The sequence below is a fragment of the Stomoxys calcitrans genome, chromosome 2, assembly GCF_963082655.1.
Source record: "Stomoxys calcitrans chromosome 2, idStoCalc2.1, whole genome shotgun sequence".
NCBI classification, from domain to species: Eukaryota; Metazoa; Arthropoda; class Insecta; order Diptera; family Muscidae; genus Stomoxys; species Stomoxys calcitrans.
Window position 1 is genome coordinate 186,508,652 of NC_081553.1, and position 25,642 is coordinate 186,534,293.

The window sequence follows — 25,642 nt, forward strand, 5'->3', positions numbered from 1 at the left end:
CGCCTATATTCTCCATTATCGCAAACTGGTCCATATATTTTACAAAGAATCTTTCTCTCAAATACTCCAAGCACTGCCTCATCTGCTTTCACAAGTACCCATGCTTCAGAACCATATAACAACACGGGTAGTATCAGTATCTTGCATATATGCAAGACACTAGGCAGCATGCATATAGTAAAGGCAAATCCACTGAAACAGCCCTTCACGACCTAGTCGGCTACATAGAGGGTTCTCTAGAGATTGACATTGAAGGATAATGTAAAACCGACGTTGATCATGAAGGAGCTGAAGTTTCTAGGCATCAACTCTACCGTAAGAAAGTTTATTAATAACTTACTTACTAAAAGATGCATAACGGCAGGCTTGCTATCTGTGGATGGTGGAGGTGTACTGTCCCCTCTACTTTGGAATATAGCCATTAACAATATATTATTGTATCTGGAAGAAAAAGGCGTAAAAGTGGTCGCGTATGTTGATGACGTGGCAATTGGGGTTTGGGGGAAAGTTACCCAGCACTCTAAGAGATATACTCTACGTGTAACAGCAAAGTGGGCTACCGAAAGTGGTCTAGGTATAAATCCGTGCAAGATAGAAGTAGTTCTTTTCAGCAGAAGATGCAAGTTGCCTACAGTGAAACCTCTCTCCTTGGGTGGAGAGAATGTTCCATTTACAGAAAGCGCAAAATACCTGGGTGTTTTGCTGGACAGGAAATTGAACTTCAAATCCAACATTTTGGGGAGGGCAAAAGAGGCAACTCTTGTCCTATACACCTGCAATAGAGCCATTGGCAAAAGTTCGGGGGTTTAGACCGCGTTTCATGCATTGGGTATATACTGCAGTTGTCAGTCCTATAATGCTATATGGTTTTGTGGTCTGGTGGACGGCGCTTTAAAAGTCCACCTACTACTCAATACTTAAGCGGAGCCAAAAAAATGGCTTGTTTGTGCATCACAGCCGCACTGAGGACTACACCATCTGATGCACTGAATTTAATGCTACATCTTATGTTTCTGAACTTTTTGACTAGACAAATTGCAGCGACCACTGCCGTGAGGTTGAGGAAGCTTTCTCCTTGGTCATGTGGCGGCTACGGACACTGTGTTATCCTTGATACAATATCCGATGTTCTAGGCAGTGAGCCGTTGTTTAATAAAAATTGCTGTACCACTATTGCTGATAGAACCGATTGGAACTACGGTATCCCTACTAACAGAAGTTACATAGACTTCTATACGGATGGTTCCAAACTAAACGACCAGGTGGGCTTTGCGGTGACTCTAAAGATCTAAAACTGGTCATATCGAAAAGGTTAACCAACCACTGCAGTGTGTATCAAGCGGAGATCCTTATAAATAAGGAAATGGTGGAATGGCTAAGATATAATGTCATTACGACGATTGGCATCAATATCTTCTCAGGCAGCCATTAAATCCCTGGAGAACGTATTTCTGAACACAAAAACCGCCCTCGAATGTCACAGATCTCTCAACGAGATAGCTGAACAGATCAAAATTCACCTGTTCTAGGTGCCGGGCGACAGAGATATCCCAAGGACTTGTAAAGCGAACGAGCTTGCGAGACTAAGAACTACACTTCACATTCCAGGGAAACTGGAATTTGTGGGTATACCTCTAACGACGTGTAAGCTAAGTTTTCCGGACCAGGTCCGAACACACAAAAAAGGGGGCTGAGAGCATTCCAAAACTATGTGGCCGTTCGTTCCGGTACATGCAGCCGCCTCAATTCCTACCATGTATCAAATCAAACAAAAATTGCGGCTTCCAGCGGCTCAGGAAGTCAAATCGGGAGATCAGCTTATGGGGGAGCTATATATGGTTATTTACCGATTTATACCGTACTTGGATTCGTTGTTAAGAGTCATAACAGAATACTACGTGCTAAATTTTAGCCAAATCGGATGAAAATTGAGGCTTTCAGGGCTCAAGAAATCTAATCGGAAGATCGGTTTGTAGGGGAGCTATATCAGGTTCTTGACCGATTTGAACCGTACATGGCATAGTTGTTGAAAGTTATAACGGACACTACATACAAAATTTCAACAACATCGGACAACAATTGCGGCTTATAAGGGGTCAAGAAGTCATATCGTTAGATCGGTTTATATGGGTGCTATATCAGGTTATAGACCGATTCGGAACGTACTTCGCACAGTTGTTGGAAGTCATAGCAGAATACTTTATGAAAAATTCAGCCAAAGCAGACAAAAATTGCGGCTTTTAACGTCTCAAGAAGTCAAATCGGGACATCGGTTTGTATGGGAGCTATATCAGGTAATAAACCGATTTGGACCGTACTTGGCACAGTTGTTGCGGCTTGTCGGGACATCGGTTTATATGGGAGCTATATAAGGTTATAGACCGATTTGGACACCATGCGTCAAATGAAACAAAAATTGCCGCTTCCAGCGGCTCAGGAATTCAAATCGGGAGATCGGTTTATAGGGGAGCTATATCTGCTTATTTACCGATTTGTACCGTACTTGGCTTCGTTGTTAAGAGTCATAACAGAATACTACGTGCTAAATGTTAGCCAAATCGGATGAAAATTAAGGCTTCCAGGGGCTTAAGAACTCAAATCGGGAGATCGGTTTGTAGGGGAGCTATATCAAGTTCTTGACCGATTTGAACCGTACATGGCACAGTTGTTGAAAGTCATAACAGAACACTATGTGCAAAATTTCAGCCAAATCGAACAAAAATTATGTCTTCATGGGTTCAAGAAATCAAATCGGGAGATCGGTTTATAAGGGAGCTATATCCAAATCTGAACCGATATGGCCCATTTGCTATCCCCAACGACCTATATCAATGTAGAGTATCTGTGCAAAATTTCAAGTGGATAGCTCTACGCGTTCGACCGCTATCGTGATTTTGACAGACGGATGGACATGGCTAGTTCGAATCAGAATTTCGAGACGATCAAGAATATATACACTTTATGGGGTTCTAGATCAATCTTTCGAGGTGTTACTATGGTTGTGGGTATGAAAAGAAAGTGTAATTACCTGAATTGATATTGTCAACTTCAGTCGGTAGGTTGCCATCCGTAATGTTAATTTGACAACTGACAACCCAAAGTTTGCGAACCATAAATCGACCCATAAGAATATGATGCACAGTCTCTAATTTCACAAATAAAAAAAAACCAAAATTAAAATTATATTAAAGTAATCTTTACATTTATTTTTATATATTTTATGTGTGGTATGCGGGTCTGCGATTTTGTTAGAGTTACATTTAAGTAATACTAAGATTTATACGATACAAAAAATATATATATGAAGATTTTTTTCCGAAACGAAGATTTCTCCCTTCTATTTTTGAATTATTGAGAAGGAAATGTAATGCGTTTTTCCAAACGGTGAGAAAATAGAATATAAAACAAATTCGATTAAGATTCGTAAGCAAAACACAAGTTTTCGATAAAACTCATTAATTTTTTTCGCAACTAAAACTACACATATATATTAGGAAATAGAAGATTCTTAGCCAGAAACTGCGAAAATAAAAGATAGCCATTAAAGCGTAACAAAACAAGTGTTCCTTTGCACAAGGCTTAGCTCTAAACCTTTGTAGCAGAAAAAAAATATTAAAACAGAAAAAGAAAACAACTTCCAGAGGACAAGAGAAAAAATATTAAATTTTGTTTGTTCTCAAACATTTCCATAAATATTTATATATATATAAAAAAAAACGATTAAATTATTTTAAAAATCTTATCAATACTTATCTAGTTAAAAAAAAATCATTTAAATTATTTACGACGAACTCGCGTTGCACGTTTTGTCGTCGTCGTCGTCGTCGCCTCAGCTGCTGCTGGTTGCTCTTCAACAGCTTTTTCCGCGGGTGGGACAACAACAGGATTTTCAGCTGCCGCCGTACTTTCTTGCACATTCTTACGACCTCTGGCGGTTGCACGACTTGTCTTGGGTTCTTCGACTTCAGCTGATTCAGTTGGCTCAGATGCCGCATTGCCCTTCTTTTGGCGACTTTTTTTGGCAGGAACTGCTTCTGCCGTATCTGTGGTTGAAGGTGTTGCTGCTGCTTTACGACCTCCGCGTTTGGGCGCAGCCGACTTTTGTTCTTCCTGTGAGTCGGTTTGTTCCTCTATTTGTTGCAAATCTTCTACACCTTCCACAGTTGAGGCTGATGCTAATCTATGCTCTCGTTTTGCAGGGGTAGTTGGGGTGGCGGCAGCAATGCCTTTGGCAAGAGGTTTCTTCGCTTTCAATTTCTTGGGACCATCAATGGCAGCAGCAGCCAAAGCGTCTTCTTCGATTCTAGCTATGGCGGCTGCTGCTGCATTACGTCTACCGGTAGTTCTGCCTGGTGAACTATGCTCCTCCAGTTTCTCGGGTATTGCTATAAATTTTTTCTCAGCCTCAAGCTCCACAGGAGATTTCTTTGCCGGCGGCTCTTCAGTTACCGTTTCTGTTTCGACTTCTGCAGTTTTGGCCTTTCGAGTAACTTTGCGAACTTTGGAAACGGCAGTTTTAGCAGTACGCGGTGTTTGATGGGGTTGCTCCACTTCGGCTTCTTGGTTTTCATTTGCCTCCGCTTCTATAGTTGCTGGTACTGGTTCAGCCGCATGAGCTTTTGTTCCCCGCTTTGCAGGCTGGCGCCTTGTGGGTGTAGCAGTAGCCGCAGTAGTAGGAGTGGCAGTGCTTCCTGTACGTTTTTTAGGAGAGTCATTTCTAGCCCGTTCTTCTTCTAAGAATTGTTGTACTCTGGCGGTGGGTTTCCTTGTACGTCCCCTGGCCGTTGTTAGAGCAGGAGATTGGTCCGATGAGGAATCGCTGGTTTTTATTGTTTCCACTATTGTGGGTTTGGCTGTTTCTATTGATTTGCGTGGTGATTCCGTTTTCTTCTTCTTCTTTTCCGGTTTTTCAGAATCTGACGTTTCGTCATAATTATGATAGACAACGGCAGCTCTGCGTTGTGGCAAATCTCGAGCACGTTTTTCCGACTCTGGTGTTTCTTTAGTTTCCTCCGCGGTGGGTGGCAAACGTTGAGGAGTTTTGGGATCCGCTGCTTCAACCGCAGCTGCGTGCTCCTCTTTTTCAGTATGAGATTCTTTACGTTTACGTGAATTTTTGGCTTTAGGTGGTTCAGCGATATGCGTTGTGGGAGTAGGCTCCGATGGCTCTTCTTCATTTTGCTTTCTACGACCACCACGACCTTTGTGAACCACTACCTCACGGTTATCTTCGCCTTCATCGTGAGATATTTCTACTGCATGTTCACCATCATCATCCTGTTTTTTGTTTGCACCACGTCTTCGACTGTTAGGCGCTGCTTTGGTGTTCGCTTTGCTTTTAGCAACACCAGTTTTAGCATCATCATGTTCTTCCTCAAGGTTTTCCTCAATATGTTTGCCTCGAGCACTTCTAGAGGCGCCGCGTGTAGACTTTGGTCCTTCGGGACTTGCATGGTGCTCTGCTTTCTCAGTTTCCTCAAGAGTTTCTTTTTGGGTTGTATCTTCAGTTGATTGAACTGCCTCCTCATCTTCATGTAATCCAACCTTGCGTCCACGCTTCGCTCTTCCTGTTGTTTTTACTTCATGAACTTCATCAACATCTTTTGTACGAATATTTCTTGCACCGCGAACTGATTTCGCTTTTTCGGTACTGGTATTGTGCTCCGTATCGTCAGCTTCTTCTCCTTTTGATTGACTTGGCTCCTCGTCGTGGTGAACCACATTTCGGCCTCGCTTTGTTCTAGCAGAAGATTTTACATCATGATGGTCATCTTCGTGGTCATGATCATCATCATGATGTTTGGTGCGAAGATTTTTAGTAGCGCCACGTGTTGACTTAGTTTCAACAGATGGCTTTTGTGGCGATGTTTCTTCTACTGATAGAACTGCTTCTTCATGTACCTTTCGACCTCGCTTTGATCTTGTTGAACTTTTTACTTCATGATGGTCATCTTCTTCAGGGTGTTCTCCACGAAGATTCCTTGTTGGGCCCTGAGATGTTTTCTCTGTTTCAGGGCCATAAGGGTGATGCTCTGAATCAACATCTGTTGTCTTTTTATCAATTTCTTCATTTGTTGTAGCGGCGGCCAATTCGTCGTCTTCGTGAACCTTGCGGCCTCTCCTCGACCTTGCTGATGCCGTATCTTCAGGATGTTTATCCTCCTCTTTGCTGTCATCATGTTTTGCTCGAGCATTTCTGCTTGTGCCGCGTGAAGGTTTTGTTTTTTCAGGACTTGAGTGTTGTTCATCGACTTCCTCCTTTGGCTTCTCATCAGCTGATGGAGTTGGTTCTGAGCTTTCTTGAATTTTGCGTCCACGTTTTGCTCTGCCAGTAGTTTTTTCGTCATGGTGATGGTCATCATGTTCTTCCTCCTCCTTCTTTGCCTTTTCATCAGTTGATGGAGTGGATTCGGCGCATTCGGCAATTTTGCGTCCACGCTTCGCTCTGCCAGATGTTTTTTCTTCATGATGATCGTCATCATGGTGTTTTGTACGAGCAGTCCTACCACCGGCACGAGTAGTTTTGGTTACTTCAGAACTTTCATTACCGACAACATTTTCAGTTTCTTGTTTCGCCTCTTGCTGAGTATCATCAATTGGTTCATCTGCATCTGCGTGTGCATTTCGGCCCCTTTTAGCTCTTGGTTTACCCGCATGAGAGTCAGTATCATGAGTCTGAGCTGTTTGTACCTTGCGTTTCGTTGCCCTTCTTGGCGAATCATCATCCTTATGTTCTTCTTTGTCTTTGACGTTTTCATTGGATTGCTCCGAAACTTCGATTGTAGCAGTATCTACTATTACAGCATGGTCATCGTCTTTTGTACTTGCATGGCGCACTCTTCTTGTAGTTGTCGAGCTGTTGTCAATCTCGGGGTGGGCTTTCCGACGACTTCGTCCAGTTAAAGTTTCAACCACATCTTTGGTTGTGTTTTCATTCAAAGGCTCCATTTCTTTTGTTTCTTCAACTGCGACAACAGTTGATTTTGTGTCGCTTGCATCTTTATGTACTTCGGCTGCAACTAAGGTTTCAACAACAGGTTCCAATTTTTCATCTACCGGTACATCAACTTTTTTACGACCACCTCTTCTGGCATGTGTAGTATGAGCCTTTTCAACTTGTCCTCGACACCGACCTCTTTTGTTATGGGGCTCTTGATGCTCATTATCTGCTGCACTTGCAGACGGCTCCTCAACCTCTGAGGGATTTGCATCAATTTTAACCTCGACTTCGCTGGAAGTTGTCACTTGTTCATCTGCTTTCACATCATGAACATCTTCAGATGGACCTGCAGACACTTCGAGTGGCTCTGATACAACTTTCTCTTCTGCTGCTATTTGTTTATTTTCTTCGATTTTCTCTAAAACAGTGGGCATTTCCGGTTTTACATGAACCTTTGAACGGCCACCCTTGCGTGCAGATGTGCTGCTGTCGTCTCCTTGATTCGAATCTTGGCTAGCCTTTCGGCGACCACGTCTAGTACTAGTACTAGTTGGAGCCTTTGTAGCCTTGACCTCATGGTCGTCTTCTTTAACTTCTTGCGATTCTTTTGTCTGTTGTTGGTCATAATCAGCCACAACATCGGCATTTTCCTCAATTTTCTCCAGAACAGATTTATGTTCTACATTAGTATCTTGCTTAGAATGGCTGACATTGTCATCTTCATGATTTGAATCTTGACTAGCCTTACGGCGACCTCGCCTAGTACTAGCTGCTGCCGCACTTTTGTTCTTTGCAGTTTCAATTTCCTTAACTTTCTCCAAATCACTTTTCTCTTCTAATGTAGCATTTGGTTTTGCTTGGCTAGTACTGTCACCACTAAGATTTGTATCCTGACTAGCCTTCCGGATACCACGTTTATTCATTGGCATGTTCTCTTTTTGAGATACGGTTTTTGTTCCTGGTTGAGCTTCAGCCATTGTATTGGTCACTTCTTTATTTTCATCGCCAATTTGTTTTTTAGACTGTCCTATTTCTGATGTGGCGGCATCGATGTTGAATAAAACAATTGAATTGTCCGGTCTGAAACGAACAGCTTTTAGGTCACTGTCTTCAACAATTGCTTCGTTTTCACACTGGTTGGCAGCTGAAGAACCTTCTGTGGACATGGACTCTTCGATTATGTCCAAAGCACTTGATACGCCCAGTTTGATCTTTTCTTTTTCTATTGCAGTACTGACATCACATTGAGTGGAATCTTGACTTGTCTTCCGGCGACTACGCTTATTTGATGGCTCTTCATGCACTGCAGTAACCTCTGGCTTTTTATTTTCGTTATCGCCAACTTCTTTATTTGATGGCAATTCCTCTACTTGAATTTCTAGATTTTGATTATTGGCTTTATCTGCCTCTTTGCCGTCCTTTATTTCTTCTAGTTTTTGAACTTCTTCAATTGTTTGTAAAGCCATTGTATTTTCCGATTCAGTTTCTGATTTTGAACGTACAGTCTTTCGTGTTGTTGTATTATCTTCACCATGATTTGAATCCTGGCTTGCCTTCCTTCGGCTACGCTTTAGTGGAAGTTGTTCTTTAACCGGCTCCTTAGGTATTACGGTTTCATGGCTAGACGTTGTTGTGGTTTCAATAATAACTTCTTGTTTAGGAATTTCTTCTATAACATCCAGATGAGTATTCTTGGCGCTTTCAACAGGATGTTTGGTGTCCTGACTAGCCTTGCGACGAGTACGCTTGTTGTTTGGTTCCTTAGAAGTTTCAAGATCACTGCTTTGTTGTTCTTTAGAAGTGGTGATTGATTCATCTTTTTCCCTTTGTGTATCCTCAACCACAACTTCCGTAATAGCATTCTCCTTCGAGGTACATTCATTGGTATCTTGACTGGCTTTCCGTCGACCTCGTTTTGGAACAACTTTTTTGTCAACACCCGGTTCAACTACTTCTGTTTCCTTGTCTATATCTGAACGAACGCGATCTTCGCTAGCTTTGCGACGAACACGTTTGGCTGGCGCTTTAGCCTGTTCATCAGAAAGTTCAGCCTCAATAATATTCTTAGACTCACTTTCGATACCGGTCGATGATGATGGTAATTCCTCTGCCACGAAAACTTCTGTATGTACAATATTCTTCTCAGTTTCTTTATCAGCGAAGTCCGTGCCTGCAGATTTTTCTGTCGTGGCTTCGCTGCATGCCACTTTTGGTACTGGAGTCTCCAATTTTGCTTCTTTTGTTTCTTCGGATAACTTTTTGTGCTCATCAATGGATGGTAGTAATTTCTTGGTAGTATTAACTTCTTCTTCCCGAGCCTCAGAACTACGCAAATAATCAGTGCCCAAATCTACTACGGCTTGAGCTGTTTCTTTATCAAGCTGCTTTGAAGCAGAGTCAATTTCTTGCTCTTCACTAACAGCCGGCAGGTCATCTACAGCATTAGCCTGCTTCGAACAATCTTCCTCAGTTTTTGAGTTTTTGCGTGCTCGCCTGGATTTTGGCAATTCACTTAAGCCATCATCGGAACAAACGCTGGATTGTGAACCCTTGCGGATACGGGTAGCACGTTTTTTTGGTTTAGATTCCTGATATTCTACATTGTCAGCAGCTGGTTCCTCGATGGTTGGCTTGTCTTTAATAATGACTTCGATGTCGTAAGACTTCACAGTATCGCTTACAGAAACTTCAGTTGAGGATGGTTTCTCTGCATTTTCCACAGATTTCGCTAAATCTTCAGATACTGTTTCCATTTCAACTTTCTGTTCGTCTTTGGGTATCGTCGATGAGGCTGATGTTGTGGGAATTTCCACAATTTCACTGGTTTCAATCTTCGACAATGTTTGACAATCATCAGAGCTGCTGACCTTGTTTTTGTTTTCAGTGTATAGATTGTCGTTGCTGTTGTCGTTTGTCGAATCTGCGGAAGAGTCTGGAACTTCAGTTACAGAGATCGATGTCTCATGTTTCTCAACATTTTCTTGGTGTTTGTCTGTTTCCTTCCTTTGCTCTACTGGAAGTGTTGTAATTTCAGATTCTAGTGATTCTGAAGGGACTTCATGCATCGACTCTTTAGATGTTGATGCCGAGGATTTTTCAGTTGCTGCAACTATTATGTCAAGAGCTTCGACATCTTTTGGATTTGGCATTTCTTCGTTGAAATCAGGTTCATTGGTTAACATCTCAACTCCTTCTTCATCAATTTCTTGTACAGTTGTGTTTACGGCTTCTTTTTCATCAATTTCTACAACTGGGTCTTCGGCAACAGTTGTCGAAACTTCCAGCTGAGATTCTGCGACAATAGTTTCAGAAATAGCAGCAGCATCTTCTTTTGTTTTTTCTTCGGATTCGCTCGGAGAAGTTTCGATTTCTGTGTTTAGGTCAGAGACGTCAGCAACCGCAGTTTCAGAGAAGTGTTGGGATGGTTCTGATGATTCCACGCTAATGTCTTCCATAGCAGCATGAGCAACCGCAGTTTCAGAGACGTGTTTTGATGATTCCGCGATTTGACCAGATAAATCTTTCATAGCATCATCTTCTGAGCTCTGCTTTAAATCGGTTTCTGGGTTAGGGGTAGAGCCGTCGGCAACTGCAGTTTCAGAGACACGATTCTGTAAAATATTCTCAGTTTTGGAAACATCAGAACTAGTCATTTCAGCAGGCTCAGAAGTTACAAGGTTCTCCTTGGTTTCGGACACAGAAGATTGAGGTGTGTCAACCTCCTGAGGGGTTTCTACATGGGGAACTGAATTTACTACAGTTGTTGGTATTTTGTCCATGATTAGGAATTTCTCACCGGCAGCAAGCTGCTCATCTGGCAAATCAGTTTCCTTGCCTTGATTTACAACATTTGCCACATTTTCCCCAGTTGTCGATTTAGCGGACCCAAATGATTCTTCGCAATTTTCAGTCTCCACATTTTCTGTATTGAAGTCTTGATTTGTTTCAATAACCTCTGCGTCTGACTTGTTCCCTTGGTCTGGCAAATTGGCTTCTTCACTTGTCAATTTGGACTCCGACACCGAAGATGTAATGTCAGTTTCTTCTAATTTGGATTCTTCATCAGTAATGGCTTCGCATGGATAATAAGCATCAGATTGACTTGATGATACCACTTCATCCATAACTTTCTTAGAAGTATCTAATCCTTTGTTACTAGTAGAGGGCTTTTCAATATCATCAGCTTCCGTTCGAGATACAAAAGTAACAACAGAGTCGTCCATGAATATATTATCACATTCATGACTCGATGTTGGCTGTGCTTGCTCTTCTCTTAATATCTCGCCGGGACTTTCAACAAATTTACATTCACTAGATTCTTCCGAAAAGATTTCAATGACCTTTTCATCCACATCCTTTATTACTTCATTGCTGATTTGAATATTTGCTTCGTCCGCAATAACAATAACGTGTTGAACTTCGGTTTTTCTAGATTTATCGGACTCTTCTACTTCCAGTATGTTTTTATCGCTTGCAGTTGCGTTAAGATCTGTATTTTTGTCTTCTTGGTGCTCAACGTCAACAGTTTCGAGAGAACTCTTGGGTTCAGATTTAGCAATAACTTGTTGAACTTCGGGTTTTCTAGCTTCATCAGACTCCTTCACTTCTTGTACGTCTTTATCGCTTGCAGTTGTGTTAAGATCTATAATTTTCTCATCCTGATGATCATCAACGTCAATAATTTCGCCAGATTTATTAGTTTCAACAATGACTTTTTGACCTTCAGGGTTTCTAGTTTCATCAGACTCCTCTACTTCCTGTATGTCTCTATCGTTTGCAGTTGTGTTAAGATCTATAATTTTCTCTTCTTGATAATCAACGTCGACAGTTTCGAGAGAACTCTTGGGATCAGATTCAACAATGACTTGTTGATCTTCAGGTTTTCTAGCTTCATCAGACTCCTCTACTTCCAGTATGTCTCTATCGCATGCAGTTGTGTTCTCTTCTTGATGATCAACGTCAATAATTTCGACAGATTTCTTAGTATCAAACTCAACTATGACTTGTTGTACTTCGGAGTTTATGGCTTCATCAGACTCCTCTACTTCCAATATGTCTCTGTCGCTTGCAGTTGCAGTATCAAGATATATAATTTTCTCTTCCTGATTATCACCGTCAATAATTTCAACAGATTTCTTGGTTTCAGATTCGTTCTCCTCTTTATACAATACATTTTCACATGACGTGACCTCTTCAACTGATTGGTCAGCATCATCTTCAGCTAAGATGACAACACATTCTTTTTGTTGTTTTTCATTTCCAATGTCAACAGTTTCTAAGTTGCCCTTTGCCTTAGATCCGGCAGAGCATTCTGGGACTTCATCAGTTTGAGAATCTGCTTGGGAGGTGGAAACAACCAAAACGGAATCGTCCATAAAAATATCTTCATATTCAGCGTTTGATATTTCTATTTTTTTCAAGTCTGCCCTATCCTTGGCTGGACTATCAACAATTTTACATTCACTTGATTCTTCGGAAGTAATTTCAATAACTTTGTCGTGATCCTTAGGTGCTTCTTCCACGTCAGCATCATTGCATTCGACAGAATCATCCAAGAAAATATCTTCACACTCTAAACTAGAGGCTTTAACTAATTTTGAAGATGATTCTTCTTTTTCCTGTTCATTTGAGGTGTCCTTATGACCCTTAACCACATCGTGTTCGCCATCAGATTTTGATGAAACAACTTCTTCCACAACTTCACACGCAACATCGGAAGCTGTATTTACTGACGAAGAAACAACATCATCCGAACTGCTGATTTTGATTAATGTTTCCCGGTCATGCAATTGCTCCGAGTTGGATTCTTTTTCCGTATCCTCAGTATCACTGACCACCAACGATTCTGACAAGTCATTGTCATCTTCACATAACGTATCGTTTTGTTCCTCCTGCACTTCCTTAACGGAATCATTTAATGTTTCATTCGCATCCTTGGCATTATTTTCTTGCTGCTCTTCGTCATCGTCTTCACTGACAGCCAAAGAACAATCAAGTGCAGATTCTCCAGTTTGATCCAGTAAATTAATGCCACTTATATCGGCATCGATCTCAATTGGTGTTCTGGGTCGGTTTTCTTGATCCTTGAGCTTTGTAACTGTGGTAGCCAAAGGATCTTTGGATGAAGTGCCAATATTTGTGCTCAAATTGATCATTGTCTCCGATTTATTGCCAATAGAAATGGAAGATTTGGTACATGTTTCAGGTACCACAGAAAGAGATCGATTACTTTCAGTAATCGAGTCATTTATGCTCTGTTGTTCTTGTATTTCATCTTCATCATTACCTTCTTCAGCACCATCGTAGACATTGGTTACAGTTTGTTGCAAAGGATCAACTTTTTCAACCCAATCTTCTACTTCAGACTTAGACAAATCGGATAGTACCTCGGCAGCTGAGAAGGGCGACTGGAATTTCGGTGTATTTAGTATTAACGATTTCCGAGGCAAACTCCTGCTTAATGGTGTTTGAATATCAGCTGCTTGGTTTATAGATTCATTGTCCTCTTCGCCTCGTTCTACTTGTTCATCGCCATAAAAGGAACCCGTAATGCGTTCTACAAAGCGCGAAGCAACTGGTGTTTTGAATAATTCCTCCAAGTGTGCTGAACTGCCATCGTTGGAATCATTTAAGTCATATTCAGTTGAATGCACCATCTCCACGGAATCCTCACGTTTTTCAATTATCGCACTCGAAGGTAAAGTTGGAATCATTATATTTTTCGCTGTGGGTGTTTTAAGGAATTTATCCAGATTGCCATCTTCTTGTCCTGGCTTTGGGGTATCCATCAGTTCTTTCAAGCCCCCTAAGACGGGCGTAGAAGTCATCTTGGGAGTTTGCATCAGTTCACGCATGCCCTTGAAACGTGGCGTACTACAGCTTTTGGGTGTTTTCATCAACTCCTTGATACCTTTGAGTTCTTTGTTCGACTCTATCGATGACGTGGTTGGAATGTCGTCTTGAGACTCAATATTATCTTCAGTTTTATCCTCTTGTGTTTCTTCCTTTGAAACGTCAAGAAGTTCTTTAACCCCAGCCAATTGGGGAGTGGAACTATGTTTGGGTGTTTGCAATAGTTCTCGCATGCCTTTAAACCTTGGAGTAGCACATGTCTTGGGAGTTTTTAACAATTCCTTTATTCCTTGTAGATCTTTCTCTTCTTCTTCTTCTTTCACAACGAAGTCAGTATTTTCCTCAATCAATGAAGAGGTTGGAATCTCGTTGCCATGAGTTTCTTCCTTTGACGCGTCCAGTAGTTCCTTAACGCCAGCCATTTGAGGCGTAGAACTAGGTTTGGGTGTTTGCATGAGTTCTCGCATGCCTTTAAAACGCGGCGTTGCACATGTCTTGGGAGTTTTTAACAATTCCTTTATTCCTTTAAGATCTCTTTCTTCTTCCTCTCTGATAAGGTCCATATTTTCCTCTATTGAAGAGGTGGTGGGAGTGTCATTTTGGGACTTATAGCTGTCTTCAGTCAGTTGCGTTTCTTCCTCTGGCTCTTCAAGAAGTTCCTTAACTCCAGCCAATTGAGGTGTGGAAATCGGTTTGGGGGTTTGCATGAGTTCTCGCATACCCTTAAAATGTGGTGTAGCACATGTCTTGGGAGTATTTAACAATTCTTTAACATCTTTAAGATCTTTTCCTTCTTCCTTCTCGGTGTTAATATTTTCGTCGGTTTCCATATCTCCTTTGGAAATCAGTATGGGCGTATCTAATAGTACTTTCTTTCCACTTAAAAGAGGAGTTGTGCCAGTTTTTGGCGTTTGCATCGCCTCTCGCATTCCCTTGAATCGTGGTGTTCCACAAGTCTTCGGAGTATTCAACAATTCCTTGGCATCTTTTTCAACAGCTTCAGCTTTATTTTTGTTTATTTCAACATTTTGCACTGTACTAACTTCTTTAACTGGTGTATCTAACAGTTCTTTTACTCCACCCAAAACAGGAATGCTGGTTTCTTTGGATGTTTTTAGCATCTCACGCATGCCTTTAAATCGTGGTGAGGCCGCAATAGAAGTCTTGGGTGTATTCAAGATATGCATGGCTGCTTTAACCTCTTTAGATGTAGAAGCGGTGTTTTCGACATTTTCGACAACTATAGCTTCATCGCTTGTTGATGTGCTCAATAGATCTTTAACTCCACCCAAAACAGGGGAGCTACTTTCTTTTGGAGTTTGCATTAATTCGCGCATACCCTTAAAGCGTGGAGTACTGCAAGTCTTGGGCGTGTTAAGCAGTTCTTTGACACCTCTTAATTCGCTCGCCTGTCCTTTGCTTTCGGTCTCTTCTTCTTCTGTTTCTGTAGACAGTTGTTTAGGTGTACGCACTAAATCTCGAATGCCCTTAAATTGTGGAGTACTTTGTTCTGGTTTGGGAGTTTTAAGCATCTCACGCATTCCCGCCATAACTGGTGTACACGGTGAGTCGGCCACAATTCGCACAGACTTTTTGCTCTTCGGCGTTTGAGGAACTGCAAAGAAATTAATGATGAATAGCTTGTATGGCAACCATATAAAATCGTTGACGAGTACCTGTATTCGTTAACATTTGAGTATCTCTGTCCTCGTTAGGTTCTTCATCCTCGTCAGAAATCAAAAGTGTTTGCATATCTAAAAATATTAGTTATAGAAAGTTGCACACAAATTTAAGCTATCGACTTGCAAACAAATAAATGTACCGACTTTAAAACTTACCTTCATCTGGTGCAATATCCTCAACAATATCGTCAGAAAATTCAGCTTTAAGTTGAAAAAAAAAGTTGTTAAAATTATTTAAATATACGGAAATGCAAATCAATATATCTAACGTACCAGTGGGTTCTGTAGGAGACTCCGTAACTACGCTGGAAACGCTTTCTGCCACTTGCCCAGTTACATCGTTTTCTTGCTCGATTTGTGTTGAGTCTGGCTCGACTGGTGTTTCCTCATCGTTTAAGATATTTTGATGCTCCACAATAACCTCATCATCATCTTTTGATTGTTTTTCATCTTCTGTTAAGTCAGATGTTTTCGTCTCTGTATTTTCACTTTGTGTATTAGTCTCAGGTGAAATCACTTGCTCTGATGACGTCTCCTTCTCTGTTTCGACTCTTTCGTCAACAATATTTCGGTCAGTGTCTGAAAATGTTAAATATATGCAAGTTTTACATTTACTACGAACTTAAAAAATAATTATCTTAAGTATTAAAAAATTTAAATATATATATAAGAGAATAAAATTACAAAAAATTATATGTAAAAAAGAAATCATACATTGATTTGAAATGAAATTTATAAAAAAAATATAAATATAAAAAAATAAAATATAAGAAAAAATATGTATAAAAAAATAAATATACAAAAAAATATATAAAAAAATAAAATATATAAAAAAATAAAATATATAAAAAAAATAAAATATATAAAAGAAATTAAATGTATAAAAAAGAATAAAATAATTAAAAAATTAAAATATATATAAAAAATTAAAAAATATATATAAAAAATTTAAATATGTATAAAAAATCAAAATATATATAAAAAATTAAAATATATATAAAAAATTAAAATATATATAAAAAATTAAAATATATATAAAAACTAAACTATAAAAAAATGAAATATATAAAAACTAAAATATAAAAAAATAAAATATATAAAAATATAAAATATATAAAAATATAAAATATATAAAAAAAATAAAATACATAAAAAATATAATACAAAAAAAATAAATATAATATAAAAAAATACATAAAATAACAAAAATATATTTTATAATTTTTCTTTTTACATTTATTACGAAAAAATATAAAAAATATTAAAATGAAATGAATAAAGGCAAAAAACAAAAATAAAAATGAATAAATAAAATAAGTAATGAAAATAAATATATACAAAAATAGAAACAAACAAAAATAATTAAATAAAAATAGCTAAATAGTAACAAATATATAGTAAAAAATGAATAATAATGACATAAGAATAAATAGAATAACAATAAAAAATATAATAATAACTAAATAACATAACAAAAAAATATAATAATAACTAAATAAAATAATAACAAATAATTAATTGTATGCAAATAGAGAAAAATAAATATATTAAAAAAATTATAAAGAGTAAGAATAGATAAAAAATAAAAATATATATAAAAAAATAAAATAAATAATAAAATAAAATAAATAATGAAATAAAATAAATAATAAATTAAAATAAATAATAAATTAAAATAAATAATAAAAATAAAAAATATAATAAAAATAAAATATATAATAAAAATAAAAAATATAATAAAAATAAAAAATATAATAAAAATAAATAAAATAAATAATAAAAATACAATAATAAAAATAGAAATAAATAGTAGATATATAAAATAATAAAAAATATATATAAAATAAAAATATAATAAAAAACTAAGTACAAAAAAATAAAAAATAAGAAATAGGCAAATAAATAAAAAAAAATAAATAAAAAATGAAAAAAATAAATAAATAAAAAAAAAATAAAAAAAATGAAAAAAAAATAAATAAAATAAATAAAAATAAATAAATAAAGATAAATAAATAAAAATAAAAAAAATAAAAATAAATAAATAAAAATAAATAAATAATAATAAATAAATAAAAATAAATAAATAAATAAAAATAAATAAATAAAAATAAATAAATAAAAATAAATAAATAAAAATAAATAAATAAAAATAAATAAATAAAAATAAATAAATAAATAAAAATAAATAAATAGAAATAAATAAATAAAAATAAATAAATAAAAATAAATAAATAAAAATAAATAAATAAAAATAAATAACAACAACACAAATCAATAAGTGACAACAAAAATAAATAAGTGACAACAAAAATAAATAAGTGACAACAAAAATTAATAAGTGACAACAAAAATAAATAAATGACAATAAAAATAAATAAATGACAATAAAAATAAATAAATGACAATAAAAATAAATAAATGACAATAAAAATAAATAAATGACAATAAAAATAAATAAATGACAATAAAAATAAATAAATGACAATAAAAATAAATAAATGACAATAAAAATAAATAAATGACAATAAAAATAAATAAATGACAATAAAAATAAATAAATGACAATAAAAATAAATAAATGACAATAAAAATAAATAAATGACAATAGAAATAAATAGTGGAATGCTCCATACGGAATATCTGCAACGGCAGTCGCGGACAATCAGCGGCATCGAGCGCCGGCTCTTGCACAAATACTACTGAGTGCCTATGATGCTCGATACGACAAGGCGGCTTATTGGCGCCTTTAAATAAACAATGGCAATTCTGTTCCCTAGGCGATTGGTCCTTTGGACCGAAACGAGCTTGCTCACTTACAGGATCTTGACGAGGATCGCCACTTCCACATGTAAATGTGGCTACAACAACAACAGCAAAATATAAAACCCCAAAATTAATAAATAAAAAAAAAAATAAAAATAAAACGAAGACTAAATTGATAAAACGAATAAGTAAAAAATAAATATCCTATATATTTAAATAAATTAAAATAAAAATAAATAAGAATTTAAAATTAAAAGTAATTTCTAAAAATAAATATACAAATCGAAATTGAAATAAAAGTCCGAAAAGTTGGTAATAAAAAAACAACGAAATAAAAAGTAAAATAAAAAACATAACAATAAAATAATTTTAGAATAAAAAATTAAAAAAAAATTAAAGAAAAAAAATTAAATAATATAAAAAAGATTTAAAAGAATTAACTAAAATTTAAATAAATTAAAAAAAAACAAGTAAAAACGTGCTAAGTTCAGCCGGGCCGAATCTTATATACCCTCCACCATGGATCGCATTTGTCGAGTTTTTCTCCCGTCATCTCTCCTTGGGCAAAAAAAGGATGTAAGAAAAGATTTTCTCTGCTATTAGAGCGATATTAAGATATGGTCCGGTTTGGACCACAATTAAATTATATTTATGTTGGAGACCTGTGTAAAATGTCAGCCAATTCGAATAAGAATTGCGCTCTTTGTGGGCTCAAGAAATAAAATAGAGAGATCGATTTATATGGGAGCTGTTTCGGGCTATAGACCGATTCAGACCATAATAAACACGTATGTTAATGGTCATGAGAGAATCCGTCGTACAAAATTTCAGGCAAATCGGATAATAATTGCGACCTCTAGAGGCTCAAGAAGTAAAGATCCCAGATCGGTTTATATGGCAGCTAAATCAGGTTATGAACCGACTTGTAATTTATTTGACATAGTTGTTGAAAGTAACAATAAAAAACGTCTTGCGAAATTTCAGCAAAATCGGATAGGAATTGCGCCCTCTAGAAGCTCAAGAAGTCAAGACCCAAGATCGGTTTATATGACAGCTATGTAAGGTTATGGACCGATTTGAGCCAAACTTGGCACAGTTGTTGGATATCATAACAAAACACGTCGTGCAAAATTTCATTCCAATCGGATAAGAATTGCGCACTCTAGAGGCTCAGGAAGTCAAGACCCCAGATCGGTTTATATGGCAGCTATATCAGGTTATGGACCGATTTGAACCATACTTGGCACAGTTGTTGGATATAACAACGAAACACGTCGTGCAAAATTTAATTCCAATTGGATAAGAATTGCGCACCCTAGAGACCGATTTAAACCATACTTGGCACAGTTGTTGGATATCATAACAAAACACGTCGTGCAAAATTTCATCCCAATCGGATAAGAATTGCGCACTCTAGAGGCTCGAGAAGTCAAGACCCAAGATCGGTTTATATGGCAGCTATATCAAAACATGGATCGATATGGCCCATTTACAATACCAACCGACCTACACTAATAAGAAGTATTTGTGCAAAATTTCAAGCGGCTAGCTTTACTCCTTCGGAAGTTAGCGTGCTTTCGACAGACAGACGGACGGACATGGCTAGATCGACATAAAATGTCACGACGATCAAGAATATATATACTTTATGGGGTCTCAGACGAATACTTCGAGTAGTTACAATCAGAATGACGAAATTAGTATTAGTATATTAGTATGGTGGAGAGTATAAAAAAATAATAAGACAGAAAATAAGCAAGTGGGTTATGTTGTAATAGTTGGGTTGTTGTTGTAGCTGTGTGTTGAGGCGCGGCCCTTGCCTGTGAAGGACTTTATCGGGTCAATCCGGTACGTAGAACCGGCTGCCTTGGGATTGCGGGTTGTTGTAGCAGTATGTTGTACACTGTGGCGGCAGTCCTTGCCGATGCAAGACTCCATCAATCCAGTACGTACAACCGGCTGCCATGGGTGTCTTCATTTGGAAGAAATATATGAGTGGAGTATTTTTCTTTCTTGCTGCGCTACAGTTTGGGGGTGGCGAACGAAATCACGATCTGGGAAACCAGTCAAATGCTACTACAAAGCCAAAACACATTTTCTACCTAACTTAAAAAAAGGTATATTTTATAATAGAAACAGATTACCCCATGGTCTGCAGCTGGATAATATTCGATTGTATGAATTATTTCAAGGCCGAATAAATTTAGCGCAAAATGTGTAAATGATCGGAACGGTACGCAGCAGTGTAGGCTGGAATATACTTACATTGGAAACATACCCTTATGGCAATCGTCGATTGCTTAGAGTGGCAGTTGGGCAAGAGTGTTTTGTTGTAACAGTTGGATGTCTTCATTTGGTAAAAATATTTGAAGGGAAGTAATTTTCTTTTTTGCTGTCCTACAAAAGGAAAACACTCTTAAGGTCATAGTTTTAACTTAGAAGGCATATCTTTTTTTGACAAATCCTTCTGATTTGTTTGGTGGTACCAAACGAAATTACGATTTAGGAAATCAGTCAAATGCAATAAAAAACAAAAACACATTTCTGCCTAACTTTAAAAATTTTTTTATAGAAACAAATCATCTGCTGCCGGGAAATATATATTGTATGAACGAATAAATTTAGAGCAAAACGCAAAAAATACAAATTAATTAAAGAAATAATAAAAATAAAAATTAATTGAAAAAATAATAAAAAATTCATAAAAAAAATAATAAGGCCATGTTTATAAAACATTCATGTCCTAATTTATTTAAAACGTATATTTATTTACCTTTACTGTTGACATTATCCTCCAATGATTCATTATCCTTTACATGTTGTAGATATGTTGCATTGTCTGAATTAGTATTGTTAGGAACTTCACCAACGGAACATGTGACTGATGGAATTTGCTTTGCAACATCCTCTTCTTCTTCCCCCTCCTCTTCTTCTTCCCCCTCCTCTTCTTCTTCCCCCTCCTCTTCTTCAATAATGGCACCCATATCTTCATTTACTTCCTCCACAATAGGTTCAGTTCGTTGTGTACTATTGGATTGTGTAGATTCCTCCACAACTTTAATAACTTCTTCAGTATCTAAAGATATAGAAGACCGGCGACTTGTTATGCGTTTAGGAGTTAGAGGTGTTTCAGATACAGCTGAGAGTGAAGCCCTTCTAGTTTTTTTGCTAGAGGGCGTAAAGGATGTACTGCTGGTAACAACGTCGCTAGACATAGAAGCACGTCGTGCACTACGCCTTGGTGTAAACGTTGGCAAGGATTTAACATCGTTATTACTTTCGCCATCCGTTTCCATAGAAGTGGATTTTCGTCGAGAACTGCGTCTTGGAGTGCAGACCGCTGCCATTTCGCTTTCAGCCAATTTTTTGGCAACATTTTGTAAAGAAACGTCAATGTTTTCTTTAATATCTTCTGCTGTTTCTGCCAGCATTGAGGCTCGTCGACTGCGACGTTTGGGTGTTCCTGTGGTTGAACGAGAATCGAACAACCTTTGGGAGGATTTTGCAATACTGTCAACAACTTGTTTCATCGAAGCTTCAGCTTCTTCTTCCGTTGTTTTTGTTGCATTTTCGCCCTCATTTTCATTGCCAACTTGTTGTTGCGCTTTTTGCCCAATGGTTTCCCCATCATTACCTTCCACAACTATTTCTAAGGTTTTTGCGGTTTCGTCTTTATTTTCTCCAACTTCACTATGTTGATAATCCGAAATACTGTCTTGTGTTAATTTTACACTTTCATTTTCGTCCGTCAACGTTGGAATACTTTCATTGTCGTCGTGTTCTTCCAAATGTTTCTGTTTGATTTCATCCGATTTGTTGAGAACATCTTCGATTTGTTCCAGTAACTTACAGGTGGTGCTAATCTCCGCCGCTTTCACATCTATATCGGCAAGAATCACATTTCCATCGGACTTATTTAGTGGGTTCCTCTCACTTGGTTGCTCTGTCATTTCTTCAATTTTATCCTTTGTGGTCTGTGATACACATGAATTTGATTCTACCTGTTTGGAATCTTGAGTTTCTGCCTGGCTCTGTTCGGCTATCGCATTGTTCTCGGAAGTGTCAGATGTTTCCGGGTGAGAAGCTTCTTTGTGTTCCACTTGAATTTCAACTTCAGCCATCTCTGATTGGTTCGGTGCTGAACATTCCGCAATATAGTTTTCGTCTGTGACAGCTGAATGGAGGTTTTCAGTTTGGCCTTTATCTTCTTCATCGACAAGAGAAGCATCTACGTTTTCGCAGATATTTTCATCATTTTCTTGACTAACTTCTCCCGCATTAGCTTCCTCCTCAGCAATATCCGATTTGTCCGCCAGCGAACTTTCTGCAATAGAATCTTCTCTTTCCTCAGTTGAATTGGTGTTTTCAGCTTGGCTTTCCTCTTTATGGTCGGATGGAGAATCGTCTTTGGAAACACCAAGATCAGCCGCCTTTTCTACATTTTTGCAGATATTTTCATTATTTTCTTCCATTGGAATTTGACTTTTTTCTACATTGGTTTCTTCTTCTTCTACGACAGTTGACGTTCCCTTTTTCTGAAGATTTTCCTGATGATCATCCTTCACAGTTTCAGGGGTTGTTGACTCTGATGCTGGCTCATTTAGTTTTTCGCTATTTATTGATTCGCTGGTAGTTTTTTGTTCTTCAGATGGACATTCTTCAGCTTTTTCATCTACTTGTTGTGTAACAATTTGTGCTTTTAAAGCATCATTGTCTTTTTCTGTAGCTAGTTCTACAGTTAAAGAATCATCTAGCAAAGTCACTACCTCATCTATGGGTTTATTGGATCTATTCACAGAGCTCAGCTCTTTGACATCTTTTTCTATTACTGAACCTTCCAGGGTTATATCTTCACAAATGGGTTTATAGACCGATGATTCTTTTTCCAATGATTTCTCCAAAGGAATATTGCTTACAACTTTGTTTGGCGAAATGCTGGCCTTTTCAGCGATAGCTATAGCTTCTTTTGTTGTATCGAGTTCAATGAAATCGGTGCCAATAGTTGGCTCTTTTACAGCATTAGCTTGATGAATGGAGGAGGATTCCTCACCAAAGCCAATTTCAACTTCTTCTGGGCTTTTATCTGGTTTTATTGCCGCCTGGATTTCTTTTTCTACTTCTGCTTGATTTGAAGCTTCTGAAACTTTGTCAGCTTCATTGTTGTCTTCAATTTCTCCTATTGCCACTGATGGCTTTGGATCCTCGATTTCCTCTAGTGAATCAAAAATAATTTCAGCAAAACTCTCTTCAGAGGCTTGTGCAACTAAGGAAACTTCATTTTCCGGTTCCTTCTGCTCGTTTTCGTCTTTTTGTAAGCTTTCAATGGTTTCAATATTTTCCAATGGTACGCTATCATCTTTCTGTACTAATTCATCAACATCTATAGGAATATCGACCTTTTTACATGCCCCGTTACCTTCTTTTTCAGGTGAGAAGGTAACATTCAAAGTTTTTTCTTCCATTTGGCCTTCATTTTTCGCCTGTAATTGTTCACCCTTTTCTGGGGAAAATGTAGCATCTTTTTTCTTTTCAACAGCTTTATTCTCGACTTCCTCGTCCGAATCAATTACAAAAGTAACACTGAGATCTGCTGTTGCTGTCTCTGTGATCTTCTTCTTTTGTTGATTTTCAGCAAATAAGACCGATTTTGATGCCATAGACTTCCTAGCCGATGGTGGTTTCTTTAATAAGCTCGATCCATTGGGATTAGCGGCTTTGGAAGCTTGCACCATATTTATGGCTCTACTCAACATTGGCGATATACCTAATGATTTGCGAGCCCGCGACACCAAACGGTCACTCATCACTTGTTGAGGAGATTTCTCCTTGATAGATGTATATTGGGAATGCGATGTGTTCAGTATTGAGCGTCTCGCTTTTGATATATGCGATGATAGTGGAATGCCTCCTACAGACTTGCGCACCTTGTTCAAAGGTGATGTTCTACAAGCCGATTTATTTTGTCGTGAGTAACTAAAAGGCGTCGAAGTTTGCGCTCTACTGGCTGACATGGGTATTAATGATGACCTGCGTGAAGTTGAAGGGGTTGCAAATGTTTTTTTATTTGATAGGGGTGTGCTTTCAAATTTCAAAGCGCTTGCCGCCGACATGCTCTTTCGAGAGGGTGCCGACATGCTAATTCTTCTTGATGTTGATGATGAAGGTGGATCTGGCCCAGTTGGTTTAGGTGTGGCCGGTGATCTCAATAAACTAATGCTAGTTCGTAATGGTATGCGATTGATGGGCTCTCTGCGAGGTGTAACTATTGGCGTTGCGGCAGTGGTTGCTTCTGGCCGTTTAGGCGTTGACATTTGTTTCTTGGTACTTGTTAAAATAGCTCTCTTCATAAGTGACTGAGGAGTTCTCATTGGGGTGGTGGCCTGGGCCTTGACCATATCTGTTTTGGCGGGAGTTTTGAGTATAGCATTTGCATTGTTGCCCGGTGTGGATTCATCACTTAAAATTTCAATGACACTAGAGGTGTCAGTGGAATGAACACTTATAACTGAACCAGGGGTTTCTAGTTCACTTTTTGAATCTCCGGCCTCCAGCAGGGGTGTAATGGGCAAGGCACTTACACCCAAATTCTCATCTTTGCTCTTGCCTGCGGTTTTTGCAGCCACAGGAGTAAGTGGATGCTTTTTGGCCGAAGCTTTGAGAGCAGATTTTAGGTAAGGACTTGCCGGTGCAAGTTTATTGGGTGTGGTAAAATCCACCAAATGCATAGAGGTGTTTTTAACATTTCTAGATGCCTTGCGGGATGTTGAAGGCGTATGAAAATGTATGGTGTCCTTACTTTTGTCCATCTCATCGACATCAATGTCGTCATCATCATCGAGCAGTACACTCTTGGGGGTACTATAGACACTTCTTGGTGTATTGGGAGCCATAGTGACCAGCACCTTGGGCTTGAGTATAGCCGTAAAGGATTTTTCAATTTTAACTCCCGGTTCACGTGGTGAAAAAGATGTAATAACAACATCCGATTGATGGCACAATGATAATTGCAAATTATTTTTCTTTTGAGTACTTGTTGAGTTTTCTTTGTTGTTGGTGCTGTTAATCAGATTCATTTTTGGCGTGTCCTGTAACACCGATTGAGTACATTCAGGTTCTGGGGTAACTTCACGTTGTTTAAGTTCTTCTTTAGGTGAGTTCAATGAATCATCAACTTTTTTATCACCATTTTTCGTAGCCATTGAATGTGGTACTTCGACGGTGGTGAACGGTGGTTGCTCTTCGTTGGCATCAGCAGAGGATTCGACAGAAGTATTTCCTTCTTCATCCGATTGTATGCAATAGGCAAAACTTTTAATGGAAAATAGATTTTTAAAAATTAAGTTTTTACTAAAAATTGTTATTACAATGGTTCTAATTATAGGAATCTCAAAATTCTTCTTCCCAG

At 37.8% G+C, this 25,642-nt stretch overlaps 1 protein-coding gene across 1 annotated transcript in view; it reads right to left on the reverse strand.

The window, feature by feature from the left end:
* Nucleotides 1–3,174: 3,174 nt before the first annotated feature.
* LOC106086240 (titin) overlaps nt 3,175–25,642 on the reverse strand; it is a 29,106-nt gene continuing 6,638 nt past the window's right edge. The window contains exons 4-8 of the mRNA XM_059361941.1: nt 21,011–25,545; nt 15,748–16,053; nt 15,631–15,675; nt 15,469–15,546; nt 3,175–15,407 (exon numbers count right to left, since the gene is read on the reverse strand). Coding sequence (XP_059217924.1) covers nt 3,778–15,407; nt 15,469–15,546; nt 15,631–15,675; nt 15,748–16,053; nt 21,011–25,545 — 16,594 coding nt within the window. The 3' untranslated portion in view covers nt 3,175–3,777. The remainder of the gene's footprint in view (nt 15,408–15,468; nt 15,547–15,630; nt 15,676–15,747; nt 16,054–21,010; nt 25,546–25,642) is intronic.